General features: G+C 43.0%; 1 protein-coding gene across 1 annotated transcript in view; it reads right to left on the reverse strand.

Annotated features, from left to right (window-relative positions):
* C2_1H2orf66 (chromosome 2_1 C2orf66 homolog) overlaps positions 1–15,013 on the reverse strand; it is a 226,140-nt gene extending 211,127 nt beyond the window's left edge. Inside the window, exon 1 of the mRNA XM_086958613.1 lies at positions 14,891–15,013. Coding sequence (XP_086814739.1) covers positions 14,891–15,013 — 123 coding nt within the window. The remainder of the gene's footprint in view (positions 1–14,890) is intronic.
* Positions 15,014–20,847: the final 5,834 nt, after the last annotated feature.

Here is a 20,847-nt window from a genome sequence, read left to right on the forward strand (position 1 = left end):
ATTAAAAGCCATTTTACATGTCCTCCAACCCCAACCCCTACCCCGTTCCCCAACCCATCCCTCCCCCCCTCACTGGAAACCCATACCCCTATTATCTGGACAGGTGAAGTCCAAACAATTGCGTCCCGAAGACATCTGCGCCACCCTGCCTTAATAAATAGAATACCCCAAAACAAGACCCCCAGAAAACTATTAAATAAATAAATGTAATTTATAGGGAAGAAGCGGGGAACCATAACTATACTATACACCACCAGAAGGAACGTCTCCTCAATTCAACTCTCATTTCCCTTGACTTCTTTTTATACAATGAGGGGTACCAACTCGATAACTACACTATCCTATTGATCCCCTTTACTTAGGTCTATTCAGTAGCTCATCCGCTTCCTGTACCGACCTTATGTTGTACATTTTGTTAATAAACATCACCTTTAAAAAGGCCGGAAATTTAAGTTGAGCTACCGCACCTAACTTTTTAAACCCCTCCAGTCTCTTGCCCAACTCCCATTGCCTCTCCAAAGTAGATCTTGATAGATCTGACAGAATCTCAAATGCAAAATCTTTTGCCCGCACCGATTTAAATTTCAGTGCTAAATTCAGAATGTTATCCTTCAAGGCAAATGTGAGAAAATTAATGAGGATTTTTGTGGGTTTGGGTCTATTAGGGTTCCTCCGTAAAGGATCTCTATGCACCCTCTGAATATCACAGCAAAGTTCTTCGTCAGAGACTTCAAGCTGTAGTGAGGTCTTAAGTAGAGAAACCACGAAGGATCGAATGTCAGAACCTTCACTTCCTTCTGGTACATTTAATAAACGTAAATTATTCCTTCGAGCGTTATTTTCTAATTTCTCCACTCTGTCTCTGAGATCCCGATGTTCCATTTTTGTAAGTCCGATTTTCGATTTAGCCTGGCCCAGATCTTCTTTCATATCCCCCACCGCATTCTCTAGAGTCACAGTTCTGGAATTAATAAGGTCGACTTTTTTTCCCAAAGATTCACAATAGTTTCGGATCTGTCCTTGGTTCGCTTTAGATGCTGCGAAACCTTTCTTAATGTCCTCTGTTAATGCAACAAAGAGGTTCTCCAAACCTGTAAGCAGAATCAAAGCTGGTTGAGCCGACTGAGCCGTCTGGGCTGAAAGAGAACTCCTTTCTGATAATTCTGATGTGCTGTTATCCGACATTCCTAATAGTGGTTGTACTAAATTTGAGGCAACAGTTCACATATCTTCATTACCAGCAGTCATATCCCCTGAAGGATCCCCCAAATCCTTGGGCTGGAGGATTGAACCTGTAGCCTGGGAGACTAGTTCCTTTGAAGGGACCACCTCTGTAGGTTTTTCTAAATCAAGTATATACTCCATTCCTGTAGCAGGAGCTATGTTCAATGAATCAACCGGTATGGTGCATGGGAGTGTATCGGGAATTAAACTAACCGGACACTGACTCAAAGATCCAGGGCCTGATCGATTGCTAATAACCAACACTTCTGACTGCAAGCTGAAATAAGAGCGTAATGAAGGAGTCACTTTAACCCCGCTAAAAGGTAACCTACTTTTGGGATTTCTAGGTTTAATAGACTTCCCTTTCACCTGGTAAACCTGAAAAGCAGAGTCACCACTGGTAGGCTTCACTTTTTCAACAAGAGAGACCTGGACTCTACTAGCAGAGGAGAGTTCAGCAGCCGCAAAAATTTGTGATGCCACCACCTCACGGAGATCCTTCCTGTTTTTAGTTTTCCCAGAGGTAGTAGTAGTATTCTTTTTAGACTTATTACCACCTATTGTAACTTTCTTCTGACCCCCTATCGCCCCTCTTATAGACTTCTTGTGTGTTGCCCTGACCTCTATCTGTAATCTTCCAGCGGTAGGTGAGGTTACCTCCTGTGCACTAAGGGGAGACTGTTGTATCTCGACATGCTGTACTGATAAGGAAGCTGATCTTTTAGCATTTAAAACTCTTTCAGTATTTCTAGTAATCTCCTCCACAGCCTCCCCGCCCTCTTCAATCTTACCGCAAGCTCCGTTTTCCTTCTGATCCTCTTTATTTTCTTGATCGTAGCCAGAATCTTGATCTTTCTTTGGCTGAAAAAAGCCAGCAATACAGGATTTTTCCCCCCCTTAGGATGCCTTGTGCTACTGCCTTGCGCCCCCTCCTGAGCTCCAGCACGGCTTCCAGTAATCGGGGGTGGGGGGGGGCGTAGAAAAACTGATCCCTTCCGCTTCCATGCACATCTCAGGCTCCCCCAGCAAGCTCCTCTCCTCCTCCTCAGACCCCCCCCCCCCCCGAAGGAACCACGAAGCAGTCGCACCCAGGAGCAGTCCACAGACCTCAGAAAACCGGCCCGAGCCACAAGAAGCCCAGAACCCTGAGAAGTGAGAAAAAATCCTCTCATTCGCCTCTCACACGCCACTCACCCAACGCGGCACTGCCAGTGACGTCGCTCTTAGGCCCTCGGCCTCGCGGCTCCACCGAATTTATTTATTTATTTATTTCTGATTTTGTATAGCGCCTGGTTACACTGTCCGTGTGTCCCCGCGCTGTCAGAAGAGTCAGTTGCTCCGGCAGTCAGAACAGGACGGGTTAATCTTTAGGAAAGAGGAATGTTTTCAGTTTCCTGCGAAAGATGAGCTCCGATGATTCCACTCTTAAGCTCAGGGGGAGAGAGTTCCATTTGTGTGCCACCAGAGTACGAAAGGATCTGCCTCCCATTCTGGCTTTCTTGTGTCTGGGCCTGGGGACAGCAAGAAGGCCTGCTCCTAATGAGCGGAGTTGACGGGTGGGCGTATAGGGGCATAGTAGGTTATGAAGGAAGGCCGGACCCTTGCCATGTACGATCCTGTGGCCAATACACAGGGCCTTAAAGTCGATCCTTTCGTTAATCGGGAGCCAGTGTAGTGTTTGTAGGGATTTTTTAGAGGAGGCTCTTCTAGGCAGCCGGAGGACCAGGCGAGCTGCAGCATTCTGGATTGTCTGCAGTCGCCGCCGACTAGAGACGTTGGCACCTAGATACAGGGCATTTCCGTAGTCCAATCTTGACGTGACAAGAGCATGGACCAGGGTCTTCCTTGAGGATTCTGGGAGCAGGTCGATGGTTTTGCGGAGTTTCCGTAGAGTCGAAAAGCAAGCACCAGCTACTCGTCTGGTGTGGTAGTCGTAGCCAAGCTTTGAGTCCACCCATACTCCGAGATTTTTCACCTGATCACTGGGGGTAGGGAGGGGCCCCAAGGTCTGCGGCCACCAGGCAGATGTCCAGACTGAGGGGGGTTTTCCCACAATCAGCACCTCAGTCTTGTCACCGTTAAGACGGAGGCAGTTCTTCGCCATCCATTCAGCCATCTCCTGGAGGCATGCTGAGAAGTTTGCAGCGGCTAGTTCAGAGGGTTGGGTCAGAGCGACCACCAGCTGGGTGTCGTCTGCGTATGTTACTACTTCCACCCCATAGCGTTCCGCAGTGATGGCCACGGGGGTGACATATAAATTAAAAAGTGTTGGACTGAGGCTTGATCCCTGCGGCACTCCTTGACCGAGGTCAAAGGTGTCGGATCGTGCTCCTCCTTGCTGCACCGAGAAGCTGCGGTTGGTAAGAAAAGATTCCAGCCATAGCCAGGCCATGCCTGTCACTCCTCCTTTCTTCAGACACTGTAGCAACGTATGATGTGCCACAGTGTCGAAGGCTGCGCTGAGGTCCAGGAGCACCAGTGCCGCCACATGCCCTGCGTCCACGTGCTTCCTCAGTGCCTCAGTCGAAAAAAGGAGGGCTGATTCTGTGGAATGGCGGGCTCGGAAGCCCGATTGGTTAGTATGCAGGAGGCCTCTGGACTCTATGTGTGCTGAGAGTTGTTGATTGACTAGTTTTTCTGCTAGTTTAGCAAAGAAGGGTAAAAGCGAAATGGGGCGCAGGTTACTAAGCTGGGACGCACTGATGTGGGGTTTTTTCTTAAGAGGTAGCACGACTGCCTTTTTCCATCCGTGGGGGACCTTACCAGTGTTAAAAGAGGTAGACAATATATGGCCAACGTAAGATGCTAGAAGACTCATGGCGCTGGCCAGGAATTTGGCAGGGGCAGGATCGTGAGGGGAGCCTGATTTGATTCCTTTAGCCATGGCTATCAGGAGGTCCTCCGTCGGAACCTGGAATACTGTGAGGCAGTCTTCAATCTTTGCCTCCCAAATCGCTTCTTCCTGAGGAGGAAGACGGTTGGAGCCAGTTCTGGCATCATCAGGGAAACTGGTATAAATGTTGCGTACTTTTTTATAAAAAAATTCCGCGATGGCATTGCAAGATTGTGCTGAGGTCTCAGCCTGCTCTGAAGAGGGGGGAGGTGTAGTGATCTCTTTATAGATCCTAAAGAGTTCCTTGGATGAGCAGTTAGCTTTTTCTATTTGATCAGCATAGAAGGTCGCTTTGGTTTTCCTGATTAAGAGATGGTAATCTTTTAAGCTAGCTTTATACACATCTCTTGCCTCTAGTGAATAGTTCTTTCTCCAGGCGCGTTCGAGCCTCTTGCAAGCTGCCTTGGTTTCTCTAAGAGCTGTGCTGAACCAAGGTGCAGTTTTAGTTTGTCGCTCCGGACCCTTATTGGCCCAAGGGGCAGTGATGTCCAGGGCTTTAGTGATGTTTCCGTCCAGGGCTGTGCAAGCCCTGTCAACATCTACTCCTAGATCTATGGGAGAGCCGTTTAAAAGGAAGTGATGTTCAAAAGAGTCCATGGAAAAACGTGACCATTTCCTCTGTTGTTTATTGTCGCTATTGTGGATTTTTTTATGTTGAGTCTGGATTAGGAAATGAAAGGGGACAAGGAAGTGGTCGGTCCACAGCAAGGGAATGGGAAGGTCCTGCTTCAGATCCTCCATATTGTTGAAGATGGGGTCAAGTAGGTGCCCCTGCCGATGGGTGGGGAGGAGGGAGGCTGTTCCTAGTTGTAAGGTTTGCAGCTCTTGGCACAGTTCTTGAGCAGCTGAATTATTGAGGTCTTCGAAGTGGAGGTTAAGATCCCCAAGTACTAGGAACCTCCTGTATCTCATAGCCAATGGGGTAACGTTTTGGATGAGACTATCCGCAAAGTTTCTGCTACCTCCCGGGGGTCTGTAGATTAGTAGGCCTTTAATTATCGTATTTTTGTCTATATCGATGGAGAATGATCCAGTTTCGCTATCTGATATATTTGCAGGTTCGAGGGAGCATGTCATATTCACTCTATGGATAATGGCGATGCCACCACCCCTTCCCTTAGGTCTATCCTGCCTGCAAATTGCGTATCCCGGGGGAAGGGCCTCTCTGACTTCAGGGTCTGAGTCTTCGTCCAGCCAAGTTTCCGTGAGGCACAGTATGTCCCATTAGTTGTCTGTAATAAGGTCGTATACCTCTAGTTTGTGTTTTTTGAGGGAACGACAGTTGAGCAGTGCACCACTGATTTTCCTACTATGCGCTGGTTGGGCGTTGTCATTGGGCGTACTAGTTTTAAGATGCTTATTAAAAATGAAACCACAGTGTTCGCAGGGATACGTCGGTCTACTTATGCTGAGATCAATACTGTGCTCACATACCTTTAAGTATTTGTTGCGAAGGCTGAGGAGCTCCTCTTTGTCGTATTGGATATCTGGAAGGTGCGGACCAAGGGGTCTGGCCCCGTGCCCCGGTCTGCCGCGGACGGGCGCAGACGGGCTTGCCTTAGGCGCGCCTTTGGCGCGCAAACGGCGCTCCCGCTGCGCTCGTCCGCTGCGCTTCCGCTGGCAGCACATGATATGGGCAGGGGAGGGCGTGGCCTTCAAAGTGGGCGTGGCCTGTGCGTCGCCGAAGGCGAGCAGGGGGGTCGTTGCAGCTGTCTCGTGGGACGCTGTTCGTGCTAGGTTTTTGGTGAGTGAAGCAACAGGCTTCTATTCCAATGTATACAGATAAAAACAATCAATTTCACAAGATTTTAAAAATTAGCGTGTCTCCCGGCGTCTGCCTGCGGAGCTCTGATGCTTCAGAAGGCGGCGCTCGGCGCGCGCGCTTTTAAATGATGTCCGAAAAGGGGGCGTGGCCTTCAAAGTGGGCGTGGCCTGTGCGTCGCCGAAGGCGAGCAGGGGGGTCGTTGCAGCTGTCTCGTGGGACGCTGTTCGTGCTAGGTTTTTGGTGAGTGAAGCAACAGGCTTCTATTCCAATGTATACAGATAAAAACAATCAATTTCACAAGATTTTAAAAATTAGCGTGTCTCCCGGCGTCTGCCTGCGGAGCTCTGATGCTTCAGAAGGCGGCGCTCGGCGCGCGCGCTTTTAAATGATGTCCGAAAAGGGGGCGTGGCCTTCAAAGTGGGCGTGGCCTGTGCGTCGCCGAAGGCGAGCAGGGGGGTCGTTGCAGCTGTCTCGTGGGACGCTGTTCGTGCTAGGTTTTTGGTGAGTGAAGCAACAGGCTTCTATTCCAATGTATACAGATAAAAACAATCAATTTCACAAGATTTTAAAAATTAGCGTGTCTCCCGGCGTCTGCCTGCGGAGGTCTGATGCTTCAGAAGGCGGCGCTCGGCGCGCGCGCTTTTAAATGATGTCCGAAAAGGGGGCGTGGCCTTCAAAGTGGGCGTGGCCTGTGCGTCGCCGAAGGCGAGCAGGGGGGTCGTTGCAGCTGTCTCGTGGGACGCTGTTCGTGCTAGGTTTTTGGTGAGTGAAGCAACAGGCTTCTATTCCAATGTATACAGATAAAAACAATCAATTTCACAAGATTTAAAAAATTAGCGTGTCTCCCGGCGTCTGCCTGCGGAGCTCTGATGCTTCAGAAGGCGGCGCTCGGCGCGCGCGCTTTTAAATGATGTCCGAAAAGGGGGCGTGGCCTTCAAAGTGGGCGTGGCCTGTGCGTCGCCGAAGGCGAGCAGGGGGGTCGTTGCAGCTGTCTCGTGGGACGCTGTTCGTGCTAGGTTTTTGGTGAGTGAAGCAACAGGCTTCTATTCCAATGTATACAGATAAAAACAATCAATTTCACAAGATTTTAAAAATTAGCGTGTCTCCCGGCGTCTGCCTGCGGAGCTCTGATGCTTCAGAAGGCGGCGCTCGGCGCGCGCGCTTTTAAATGATGTCCGAAATGGGGGCGTGGCCTTCAAAGTGGGCGTGGCCTGTGCGTCGCCGAAGGCGAGCAGGGGGGTCGTTGCAGCTGTCTCGTGGGACGCTGTTCGTGCTAGGTTTTTGGTGAGTGAAGCAACAGGCTTCTATTCCAATGTATACAGATAAAAACAATCAATTTCACAAGATTTTAAAAATTAGCGTGTCTCCCGGCGTCTGCCTGCGGAGCTCTGATGCTTCAGAAGGCGGCGCTCGGCGCGCGCGCTTTTAAATGATGTCCGAAAAGGGGGCGTGGCCTTCAAAGTGGGCGTGGCCTGTGCGTCGCCGAAGGCGAGCAGGGGGGTCGTTGCAGCTGTCTCGTGGGACGCTGTTCGTGCTAGGTTTTTGGTGAGTGAAGCAACAGGCTTCTATTCCAATGTATACAGATAAAAACAATCAATTTCACAAGATTTTAAAAATTTGCGTGTCTCCCGGCGTCTGCCTGCGGAGCTCTGATGCTCCGCAGGCAGGAATCCAAAGCCCGGCGCAGGCTGGACGAGCTGTGCAAGCTACAAAAGAAAAATGCTCCAACACTGGCAGCCAGGTAACGGCCTCTTCTCTTACTCTCCCCCCTCCACCTCTAATCACGAACTGCTCTCTGGGTCCATAGAGGCTGGCGCAGAGCTCCAGGCGCTAGCGACTAACAGTCAGCCGCCCTGTTTCCTCCCCCTCCCAAACAGAATTATTCTTTCAACATTTTTACTGTTACTAATTTGTCATTTGAAAAGAATTTTTTTGAGAAGGCTTCGATTTGATGATAACCTTATCGGATCACTGACATAATATCGACTACAAAAATATAGGCATTTAAAATATCGACTCCATAATATAAGCTACAAAAATATCGAAGTCCTATCTACAAACAGGTAAGTACAAAAATATCAAATCTAAAAAATTGTTTAAAAATATGTACATTATAAAAATATCGAATTTATTAAAATTAATGTAAAATTAAAAAAATATTAAAAATAAATAACTAAAATATACTTAAAAATACTTAAATAACCTTACAATTATTAAATAATTAATTTAAGTTATAAAAAATAATACAATTTTATTTGTTAAAACATATATATATATATATATATATATATATATATATATATATATATTAACATATTATTATTAAAAAAATATACAATATTATTACCGTAGCATAGCAAGAGTGTTAAAATTACTATTCCCACTCCAACGAGTGCAACAGTAGGGAAAGCGCTGGATAGCGTAGCGCTAAAAATTACTTTTCCCACTCCAAAGAATGCAACAGTAGGGAAAGCGTTGGATAGCGTAGGGGTAGAAATTACTATTCCCACTCCAAAGAGTGCAACAGTAGGGAAAGCGTTGGATAGCGTAGAGGTAAGAATTACTATTCCCACTCCAGTGGGTGCAACAATAGGGAAAGCGTTGGATAGCGTAGGGGTAAAAATTACTATTCCCACTCCAGAGAGTGCAACAGTAGGGAAAGTAAATACTTCATATATTATTTAAAAAAATATAAATTAATATCTATAAAAACTTAATTAAAAGTAATTACCAATTTAATATAATAATTAATCAAATAAAATTACAAATTAAAATTAATTATTACAATTAGTTACCTACTAATACAAATTAATTACAAATTAACAATTATTTAATTAACAATTAAAAATTAATTAACAATAATTCAAATTAAATACAATTAAATAATTTGAATTATTATAAATAAATTACTTCCCACCCTATTCCCCTATAAACCCACAACCCGCTATAGAAAATAAATTAGTAAAATTAACATAATTAGCAATTAATCAATTAAATTAAAAAAATTGGCAATTAAAATTTAATTAATTACCCATAAAAAAAGAATTAACAATTAATTCTAAATAAATACCAATAAATAATTTTACATATTTAATTAATTATAAATAAATAACTTCCCACCCAATTCCCCTACAAACCCACAGCCCGCTACAGAAAATAAATTAGTAAAATTAACATAATTAGCAATTAATCCATTAATTATAATTAATTGCCAATTAAAATTTAATTAATTACCAAATATAAATTAACAATTAATAAAAAATGAATACCAATAAATAAATTTACATATTTAATTAATTATAATTAAATTACTTCCCAATCTATTCCCCTATAAACCCACAACCCGCTACAGAATTAAATTACGCAAAATTTAAAAAAACAAAATTCATTAATTAAAATAAATTATAACATAAATACACACTTTTCACACATATAATAACATTAAAAAACACTATAAAAAATGTGATATTATTAAAAATTCGATCATTTTAATAACCTATATTATATACTTCGATATTTTAACTTTCTATATTTTTAACATTCGATATTACATTACTTACCTCAAAAACAATATTTTTGATGTCTATATTCTGTCCATTCGATATTTTGTCCATTCTATATTTTAAACTCGATATTATGTCCATTTGATATTTTTTACTCGATATTTTGACTATTTACCAACCTTATCCATAGGATAGATCAATTGCTTATTCTACAAATTTAAAATCATGGGCTGCTTTTACATAGCATTTAAATTTGATTGTTTAAATAAGTCTTTTTTCTTATCATATGCTCCCTCACTGATATGTGTTTCTTTTATGTCTATTGCACACTATTACCATTCCCCCTTGCCTGATTGGATGCACGTAATTTAAAAATGGTGGTCAGGCATCAGAGCGTCATGTGAACAAGATCGTGGAGGCAATCGAAACGCGTCTAAGGCGTGCACTTGTCTGGACCATTATGGGTGAAATAAACGAAATCATGGAACTTTGAAACCCGTTTCTGCATTTCATTGGGAATCAACTCTGCTGTGGTCGCTACCTGTTTGCAGTCCCTCCTTGCTATTGGAGGGTCAAGACTTATATAGATACATAATTCAAATAAACTTTATTCAGGCAAAATTTCACCCATAGAAGTAGCATCAAAGAATGAATAAATAGATCAGTTAAAACAAAACAGTTCAAAATATCATACGCCATTTAAAATAAGTATAGTAGCACAAGTCAACTCAATTATAGCAGCATAGTTTTTCGATCCCTTTCAGCATGTTTTAAGAAACAGCCCCGATGGAACCAAACCTCCTCATAAAATAGTTGCAGGAGAATCTTAACTGTATCTTTAACATGCCTTGTATTACAATAATTATTTTCAAAAAGCGGCAATAAAAACATCCTGTTTCATAAAATTTACAGAAAAACATCAAATGCATTGTTTGATCAGTTTCCCATCACAATCACAGGGAATAGCTGCTAGATGTATTTTAAATCCAATGGGGGAACTAAACAGGTATTTGACAGTGTCAGCTCTTAAGCGGTGCAGGAGTGAACATTCCCAGCGACCCAGCAGCAGCCAAAGATAGTTTGTGGGGTAATTCAGAGCTTTCAGAGATTGATATGCCATTATATGCGCCTTCCCTTCCATTTTTCCAAGACAACAGGTCTCCTCATGATCACAAAGTGCAAGTGCTACATTTTTTTTATTAACACCTTCGCTGCAGCGGCTATTCCGCAGCAGCGCTAAGGGGGCAGGGCGGCCGCGCAGCGGGCCCATGCTGGTGACGGAACCGCTCCGTCACCAGCCTCGGTTGAGCTGTGCTCATGACGGAGCGGTTCCGTCATGGCCCCGCCCTCTCAATGGAACGCCCAGGGCAGGCGCGGAATCCGCGCCGCGCAGGCGCGGCGAGCTGGCCATGACGGAACCGTTCCGTCATCAGCACAGCGCTACCGCGGCTGATGACGGAGCGGTTCCGTCATCAACACCGAAGGAGTTAAGACTTATACATGTGTCTGGCTCAGCAAAAGCCCTCTGCAGGCTGATTTTATTAAATTCAGTTTTAACATACAACAAACGGGATTTTAAGACCACTATCACAAAACAGGAAGTCCATTATAATATCTCTAGATAGGGCAGCCTCCTAATTCTTCCTGATTGACAGCCATAGTAATATTGGTTGGGCCCTTAATAATTCTTAGCTAGATAGACAGATAGATAGATAGATAGATAGATAGATAGATAGATAGATAGATAGATAGATAGATAGATAGATAGATAGATAGATAGATAGATAGATTATTAAACTCTGCATGTCTACATATAAAGTTTGTTGGATTGTGCCATGCCATTTTTAGGTTTTGCCTGTCCAATGAATGTGCTGTGCTTGTGAAATCGCTTGTATTTTAAAAATCTTAAAAGGGGGCTCTTACCAGATTCTAATTCCGAATTACTGTGTTCATTCGCTTTTGTGTGGAACTCTTTTTTTGTTAACTTCCCCATGCTGTACGAATTTACAATCCTTCTACTAAAGCTGTTCACACTGTTTAAGGCCCATTCATATCAAGATAAGGTCTCTTCCAGCTGTTCAAACTGTTTAGGCCCCACTCACTGTCAAGATAAGATCTCTTCCCACGGAATAGGCAGACAGCTTCTAACAGTATGCTGGAATGCTTGCTTTTTAGTACTTCGTTGAGTAAAGCAGATGCTTTAGCCTTAGAAAATGTGTGGCATTTCCTATTCATGCCGCAGTACCTTTCTTTGCACTTTGTAGGCATTATCAGTTTGATGATTTTTTCAACTTAATCTATTTGGTCATTATAATCAAATTATAAATGTTGTAATTATGCTATGCTTTTTTGTACTACTAAACAGGCAGCCACAGGTGCTGTTACCTTGCAGACAACAGGGTCATGATTTGAATGGTGCAGCAGGTGCAGTACTACTGGCCCGAAAGTGGTCAGAACTCCTCTAAACACATAATATTGATATATTTGACTACTAAACAGGCCGTCACATGTGCAGTTACCTTGCAGACAACAGGGTCATGATTTGTATGATGTAGCAGGTGCAGTAGCACTGGGCCCAAAAGTTGTCAGAACTCCTCTAAACACCTAATATTGCTAAACTTTACTACTATAGAGACAGTCGCAATTGCAGTTACCTTGCAGTTAAAAGGGGCTTGATTTAAATGGTCCAAAAGGTTCAGTGGCACTGGGGCCAAAAGTTGTCATAACTCCACCAAACACTAAATATTGCTATATTTTACTACTAAGCAGGCGGTCACAAGTTCAGTTATCTTGCAGGAAACAGGGTAATTATTTGAATGGTACATTTGGCACCGGGCCCAAAAGTTATATTTTACCTACTGGACAGGGAGACACAAGTGCAGTTATCTATCAGGCACAAGAGCCATGATTTCAATGGTGCTGGAGGTGCTGGGGCACCAGGGCCAAAAGTTGTCAGAACTCCTCTAAACACCAAATAATGCTATATTTATCTACTAAATAAGCAGTCGCAAGTGCAGGTACCTGCAGGCACTAGGGTCATGATCTCAATGGTGTAACAGGTGAAGTAGCACCATGTCAAAAAGTTGTGAGTACTACTCTAAACGGATAATATTGCAATTACATCGATTAATTATATTATTTCCCTCTTTCATTTTATTTTGCAAGATTTGACTGTTGCTCAAGTGCACTATACCACTAGTAACAGCACAATATATTTCCTTTGTGTACATAAACAAGTCCTAAACTAAAAACAGGAGAGAGTTTTCCCAAAGGGACCCAGAAAGGACTGGGAAACAGTGACAATAAAAAAAGGGGGATTCCTTTCTGTGGTTATTTTATAATTCTCATATAGTAGATCCAACCAATAGTACCAGACTCCTGTCGAGAAACAGTTTAACTTGTAGGTGTATTACAATATCCTCAAAATTATATATACATATAAACACAAAATTGTATCAAAAAGTCATATTTATTAAAAAAGAAGAAGACACAAGTATAATGCTCATACAGGTTTTCCATACACTATCATCATCAGTACATACATATACTTTTCTTCCAAATTTTACAGTATAAAAACATTAGAAAACATAGTAAAAGAACATTGTTGTCGACGCGTTTCGGTGCTTAGTCGGATAAGACACCTTCTTCAGGACTAATGATTAAAACTTCATAAATCTAAAAGAAACATATTTGACATAAATTAATACAAAATATTTGAGGATTTGTTCTTTTTACACACAGAAACATATTTATCTCACTATATACAGGGTCATGGCTATTAGTGGTCAAAGTCTCTTACTTTTCACGCTTTTTGATTTGCTATACCAGTCTTGATCCTGGAGCGAAAATATCCTTTAGTTTGAGTATCCTCCGTTTGTACAATCTAGAGGAATTGGTAACAACGTGGTATACCGGGAGTATAGATGGACGTTCCTCAAGGCGCCTACTTTTTGTATAGGTCGGCTTGGGTCGTACGGGGGCCTTCTTGTCGGTCTATTGCTTGTTTTAGGCAAACTTCACATCTAGATTAAGAATTCTGCACACAATCTGCCTGGTCTCCCTGGTCTCCAGAGTCAGTATGGAGCATGGGCACGTATTCAATATAGTGCTGCTCAGGTCCTCAATATAGTCTTGTGTGCGCGGTCTGCCTGGTCTCCCCGGTCTCCAGAGTCTGACTCTGGCAGACCGACAAGAAGGCCCCCGTACGACCCAAGCCGACCTATACAAAAAGTAGGCGCCTTGAGGAACGTCCATCTATACTCCCGGTATACCACGTTGTTACCAATTCCTCTAGATTGTACAAACGGAGGATACTCAAACTAAAGGATATTTTCGCTCCAGGATCAAGACTGGTATAGCAAATCAAAAAGCGTGAAAAGTAAGAGACTTTGACCACTAATAGCCATGACCCTGTATATAGTGAGATAAATATGTTTCTGTGTGTAAAAAGAACAAATCCTCAAATATTTTGTATTAATTTATGTCAAATATGTTTCTTTTAGATTTATGAAGTTTTAATCATTAGTCCTGAAGAAGGTGTCTTATCCGACTAAGCACCGAAACGCGTCGACAACAATGTTCTTTTACTATGTTTTCTAATGTTTTTATACTGTAAAATTTGGAAGAAAAGTATATGTATGTACTGATGATGATAGTGTATGGAAAACCTGTATGAGCATTATACTTGTGTCTTCTTCTTTTTTAATAAATATGACTTTTTGATACAATTTTGTGTTTATATGTATATATAATTTTGAGGATATTGTAATACACCTACAAGTTAAACTGTTTCTCGACAGGAGTCTGGTACTATTGGTTGGATCTACTATATGAGAATTATAAAATAACCACAGAAAGGAATCCCCCTTTTTTTATTATCATAAACAAGTCCTAACACTTTAACAGACTTTCTGTAATTTATATTGTACAGCTACTCAGCAAGCTACAACGTACAGCAAAACCAGCTTATTATTAAGCACATATGCGAAACCTAATGCATTTACCAATGCTTGTTTCATTTGTATTCCTTTTCAAATAATGTATGTAACTAAATACCAGAATATAAGGGGTAAAATTTGTGTAGCCGTTTGACCGCTTAAAGGCATTGTAACATGCACTCCTGGAGGCAGTAAACAGTGTTTTACTCATCTCTATTTTTACTGTAGCAATAATTTTGTGAATATGCGTTTATTAGTGCTGTTGTTCTAAAAAAATATTATCGGAGCATGTGTATTTTCCCTTATCTGTGTGTGTGTGAGAGAGAATTTCATTTTTATGCATTATGGTACTTTTTTCGTTATAAAAACGTACTGAAATTATTATAAAGCATGAAAAATTAATCAGGACTAGACGAATGACTAATCACGGCACCACTGCTTTACGCCACAGTGGCACCCTGTGTTGGTAGAAAACCAGTCTACAATAAATAAATTATAACGGAGGAGCAGACTGGCATTTCACGATTTTTGGGCACACTGTGCGGTGCAGGTATACCAAGCAGCTTACCAGGTCTCTGTTTCTGGGGTTGTCCAGCGGCTTCCACTTCTCCTCTGCCCGCAGGGGCGCCCCACGAGCGCAGCCCAGCAGAGCCAGGGCGAGGGAGAGGGCTAGGACCAGGACTTTCCACATGCTGGGGCCGAGAGGTGAGCGCAGGGCGAGGGACGCACACGGCGGGGGCCAGAAACTACCGCCGGCTGCAGCCCCACACGACTCCAGCTGCATGAGGAAGAAAGAGAAGGGAACATTAGCCTCGAAGACAGAGCGCTGCAGTCATCCTGAGTGAGGTGAGGTGAATGCACGTTGTATTTTAGCGCCTCACATCGTGCATGGCTTGCCTTCATGGGCTACTCACTAATATCTGAAATGGAAAGGTTTACACATTTCTAAAAATGTACTTTAAATAACTGTAGCTATAATTCATCAAGCGCACCTGCTACTTGCATATATTGCAATTGTAAATGGCTGTATATGGCGCTTACGACCCATGAGGCATTGAAGCGCTTTTTTTGCGGTGAGTAGTACGCTACTCATAACCCAAGATTAGTAAGTATATGCCAATAAAGGCAAACATCTCAGAACTCCAGCGGCTACAGGCGCCCAGCGTCTGGAAAACATGCTGCATGGGTTTTTATCACCTGTGCGGGGAAACGCACCGGACACCACAGAACAACCATTAAAACAGAGCCCAGCCAAGCTTTCCTCTTAATATGCGCGAATAGACTTCTGTCCTGGGGCAGGCGGGCACTGCACACCAGAGACACACAAACCGTGAGCCGCACAGGTAAAAAAAACATCACTACGCAGACAGCCCTCCTCGAGCCGCAGCAGTAAAACACACAAAGTCCCGCGCGCCTGCGGCTTACCAGTGGGGCTAGTGGCGCGCTCCGGTGCGGCTGCATGCGCTGCGGCTCCATTGGCGGCACTTTTATGTCCGACGGTCAGAGTGTGGGTGGCTGTCACTGACGTGAGCAGAGAGTGTATGAATTACAGTAATGAGCCCGTCCATGACAAGGAGGCTCTTGCGAATTACGCCCTCGAGCCTCTTGAGTCTTCGGTGGTAACGAGGCCTTCGACCTCACGAACGACCTCCGCGCGCTCCCCCGCCCTCCTCCACGCCCCCGCCAGCACGATATTCTGTCCCGCGGGGACAGCTCTTCTGTCTCTGCTGCTCAGAAAATATTTGACAACTTTTCATGAAACCGTGAATTCGGAGCGAGCGTCGATCCTCTCAAGATCACTGTGAACACTCGAGGAAGAATTTGCAAATAGTTAATGGCATATTCGTGTACAAATGTGTGGTCTGGTTTTACTGCTAGAGTAGAACGTGATTTATACAAAAAGCAATGGATGTATATATTATATTTTAAAGTGACACCTCTGGTGCCCGGTAAAGTGTAAACTTATTTTCTAATACATATGAATAAAATACAAGTAAAATATCAATTCGTTAATTGACCTGCAGGGTCGGCTTTAGAGCTGGTGGTGACCAGTGCGATAATGTTGTTGGCCTCCCCCATGACCACCTCGCATGGGGTTTCTATCTTGAGAAAGCTCTGGTAAGCCTAGAGTTACAAGAAGCATGGGACAGTATGATGGGTCAAGCTGCATTTGCCAAGATAAGTAATTTTCATAAAACAAAGCTGTCACTCCTACAAGATAAAAACATTCTTGTACAGCGGTGGCATGCATGGGCAATGATAACCTCTTAAAACAACAGAGTTTGATGCTCTTTCGTTTTAGACTATTTTACTCCGAAGACCTTCTCCGAACATGGAAGGGTGGGTATCAGAACAACATTTTCCCATTATGTGGCTACAAATTGGAATCAATTAGTAATCTCATGTGCACATGCCGAAAAGTCATGGCACAAAGAAAGATACTCATCCACCCAATATTCCTGGAGCAGAAAATACATACCTTCAGGCAAGCGGTCATTAGCTAGTTGGGTGAATCTTCCTTTCACTGTTATGCAGAGGAGTAAGATTTGTTACCTTGGTAAATAATCTACTCTGTAGAGCTGACCAACACCTATACATTTCAGTCTAAAGTCAAGTCAACCCAAGGGCAACAAAAAGATAATGGAGCCCGTTACCCGTTTTTGCAGCACCCACCTGGCAAGATGTATAGTTTTAACCCGGGCCACACCACAAAATAAGGGATGGTAAACCTGGAAATACAGGACAACGACCAATCATAAAAGAGATCACGGCTTGGAATGTCATAGTATTATTTTATAATTGATTTTATTTTATAGCAATGTTGCCATTTCCTTAAAAAATGTAATTAAAAAAAAAGACCATGCTTGTTTATAGATAGAGTGATTCTATTTTTATTGGGTGTCTTATAGGGCACTTTATGGTTAGAAATAACGGAATAAAGTTATTCCTTCATAGTTCTGGTCAGTTCTTCCACCCCAATGGATTTGGTGCTAGCCTGGCTAGGTGTCAGCTTCATCTGTCTGTGATGAGGTAGGCATCCTTTGCAGCTAAGGAGGTGTCTGGGACAGCCCTCCAGAGCATTCTGTCAAGGGAGGAGTCCCTCATCCCACACCCAGAGCCCTTTGTCCATGTAATAGTGAAAAACAGTATTGGCCTATGGAAGAGCCTACCATGCCACAGTGAAATACGATTTTGGGGTTTTTTCACTGCCAGGACATGTAAAACATTACTTATATATAGACAAAAGATAAGCAAAAGCAGTGTAGGCCCTACCGTTGCACAAGTGTATTGTACCAAATATCATCAGTGATCCCACGCTCAACTTTTCATGGCCCCACTGCCTAGAAGACCCAACTATTCAATTTACACCACAATTGGAAAAGGAGAGTCCACTATATTGTTTTGTTTCAGTCCCAAGTTCAGGCAATCCAATGTTAACAAATATAACAATGATGAACACAAAATGAAATTCAGCTGTCAGGAGTCTTAAGTATGTGTCCAGTATCCAACTTTTATTGATTTTTCATACATTAAATTTTCCAGTCAGCCCAGACAACGAGTTTCATCCTCTATGGACTTCATCAGGGCTGTGCTTCCTAAAATTGTGTGAATTTTCAATAGCAAGAAGTATAGCTTCCTGTTTCAGTGTCTTCATGAGTAAAAAATTCCTTTTCAGGTGGTGTAGTACCCCAAAATCATCTTTCTCCTTCATGCATCAGGGCTCGGGTGTCGCGGAGAAATGCAGCGACACTCGAGCCCTGACGCACAAAGGAGGAAGATGATTTAAGGCTTAACATAAGTCCCTGCAGCCCCTGTGGTACGGGGGCCCTCAGCAAAAGTGATAGGTGGTGGGCAAGGGAGCAGGGCCCCCCTCCTTTTACTTTGCAGGGGGCCCCCTCAAATTTTGTTACAACACTGAGACCATGGAGAGCTAACTACCACAGAGAGGTCTGGCAGAGTGGCAGACAACAGAAAGATCTGGAGAAGTGAGAGACCACAGAGGGATAATGCATGAAAAAACACAAAGAGATAATGCAGAAAGAAAGACTGCAGAGGGATCGCGAATAGTATAAACACAGATCCTGTATTAGAAGAGGACACAGGGTTTTTCAAAACTGGTGGCATTGGAAAATCCTCACAGAGTGAGCAAATACAGAGTGATCCTGCTGATTAAGATGCAGTAGGCAAACCACAAAGAAATGCAGAGTAAATAACAAAGATAAGTCCTGCAGAGTAGACGGCTACAGGGAGTTTCTGCAGAGTTTACATTTTCATACCCAATGTGCAGAGTGGGAAGCCAGAGACTGGTCCTGTAGGATAAAAGGCTGCTGATAAATCTTATAGTTTGAACTTGGGGTTCAGAGGATGATGTTCCACAGTGGAAGGAGTGCTTAATTTGTAAAATATGAAGTCCAGGTGCTCAAATGTTTGTCAGAGGCCACACCTACTTTTCGCCGGCTCCACCCATTCCCCCACTGGCTCCACCCACTTATTCTATTGGCTTCACCCACATCCTCAACTGATACTGCTAACATTCAGATGTAATACCCAATCTGAATTGCAGCAAGAGAGCCTTCTTCATAGTAAGGTTTTGAAAGGAGGTCCCAAACTTACACATTTGAAAAAAAAACTTCAATGTAATGACTTTTGGGAGTAAGAAATCGAGGCCAAAAGAATTATAGAAAGGTTTTGTTGCATGCCACACTAGAGAAATATTTTTGCTCCAGAGAAAAATAGAGTACTTTTTCAGCATGACTTTGTCCTAAAAATTACAAATATCGCTCAAAGGTGTTGAATAATCATGGACGTGTAATGCCCTGTTTGGGAGCATAATGTAGCTAGTGCTTTAATAAAGGGTGTTGATTCGGCTTAAAACATATGATTCAGACAATCTTGATGCACAAATGGGTGCAAGGCCTGATATTTGTGTGTTTATCTCGTCTTCAAAGCTTGATTTTTCTCGCCAGGAGTAATTCCTAGTCATTGGAATTACACTCATAATTGTACTGAATTGAATGAAATTATGACAATAACACTCATAGGAATCTGAAACCTTGGTAGCTATGGTGCGGGTGTCAGTGCCACTGGGCGAAGGGTGCACTGCAATGAGAGCAGAAGGACTTGACTACCTGGCAAATAAAACTCTCCACTGTGAGCCCTGCAGAAAGAGAAGAGAACTTCCATCTAGGCCTGGCTGTTCCCTATTTACTCATACCCAGCCTCTGCTGCAAGGTAACCAAGTTGCTTCCTGCAACTTTCATTTGATCCCACACTGCTCATTAGCGTGTGGAAAAAGTTAGGGATCCAGAAAGAAAAATTAAATCCATATTGTTTAATATGCTTTTATTAATTAGGTATTGATTGGCTGAGGGGAGCAGCAGTGTATATGAACAATATAATATGTGGAATATGAGAGGTGTTTTTGAGCAATATGTGGACAATGAGATTTGTTTTCTCTCGAGTCACTTGTTATGCAGCATTACCTCACTTGGAACTCGGAAGTCTGTTACGGACTCATGGCTGTGACTGACTTCATATAGTATCGGTCCCCTCTCAAGCATTACTTTTCTGAAAGCATCACTACATCACACTGGCGTGTGCCACGCAGTGTGATTCACTTCTGTGTTTTTCACATCCTTTTAGAGATGTCTGTCTGTGATCGTCCAAGTGAAGTTAAGTGGGCCAACGTTTAGCTTATGTGATTATTCTAAAAAAAATCGTTCTGTTTTTATGGTTATGAATTTGTATTCACACAGACCATGCTTGGTCCTTGAATCGGGAAGGCCATTATTGTCTATGGATTGTTTTATGCGACTGTGTTTTTGCACATTTTAATTTTTATTTATGATTTCTGAATTTTGTTTTCTCTATCATAGAGGTTGCTAGGTATTAAGGGATCAGTTACACGTAACTCTTTCTATCTCTTGCCTGGCCTGGTTCGGTATGTGGATTTTTACTTCATAAAGAAGTAATGATAGAAACTGTTTAATTTCATGGGAAATGTATTTTCCTTAATTGCACATTCTACATTCATAGCAATTATTTAAATCATTATTATTCCCGGATAGAGACAAAGCTATGAGAACAGAGATTTTAAACAAAGACTAATTAATATGCTGAATAATTCTAATTTTGTTTTAGGATCAGGCTTCATCCGACTGGTAAGATTACCTGACCCTTGATTATAGTTGGAAGGGCGTGCAGAGTCGAGGATGACAGCACCGCGTGTGCTCCGAATCCAAACTCAAAGTCTGAGCTCTGATTGACTGGCAAAAGAGATAAAAATGCTGAACATCTACAACTATTACGCACCCCCAGGACCTACAGCACTGCAGATTTAAAGTATCTGGTCACCACAGTACTGCCACACTCTGCTAAACTCTGCACAGAACGGGCCTCCAGGGCCTCGGGCCATCCAGCAAATCAAACAGACCAAATGTGGCCGGCAGTGGGAGAACATCACTAAATGCACAATGAATAAAGTCAAGATAAACATCACCCGCAAACTAAGTGAGAGAGGCCATG

The sequence above is a fragment of the Lissotriton vulgaris genome, chromosome 2_1 (assembly GCF_964263255.1).
Source record: "Lissotriton vulgaris chromosome 2_1, aLisVul1.2, whole genome shotgun sequence".
Classification (NCBI taxonomy): Eukaryota; Metazoa; Chordata; class Amphibia; order Caudata; family Salamandridae; genus Lissotriton; species Lissotriton vulgaris.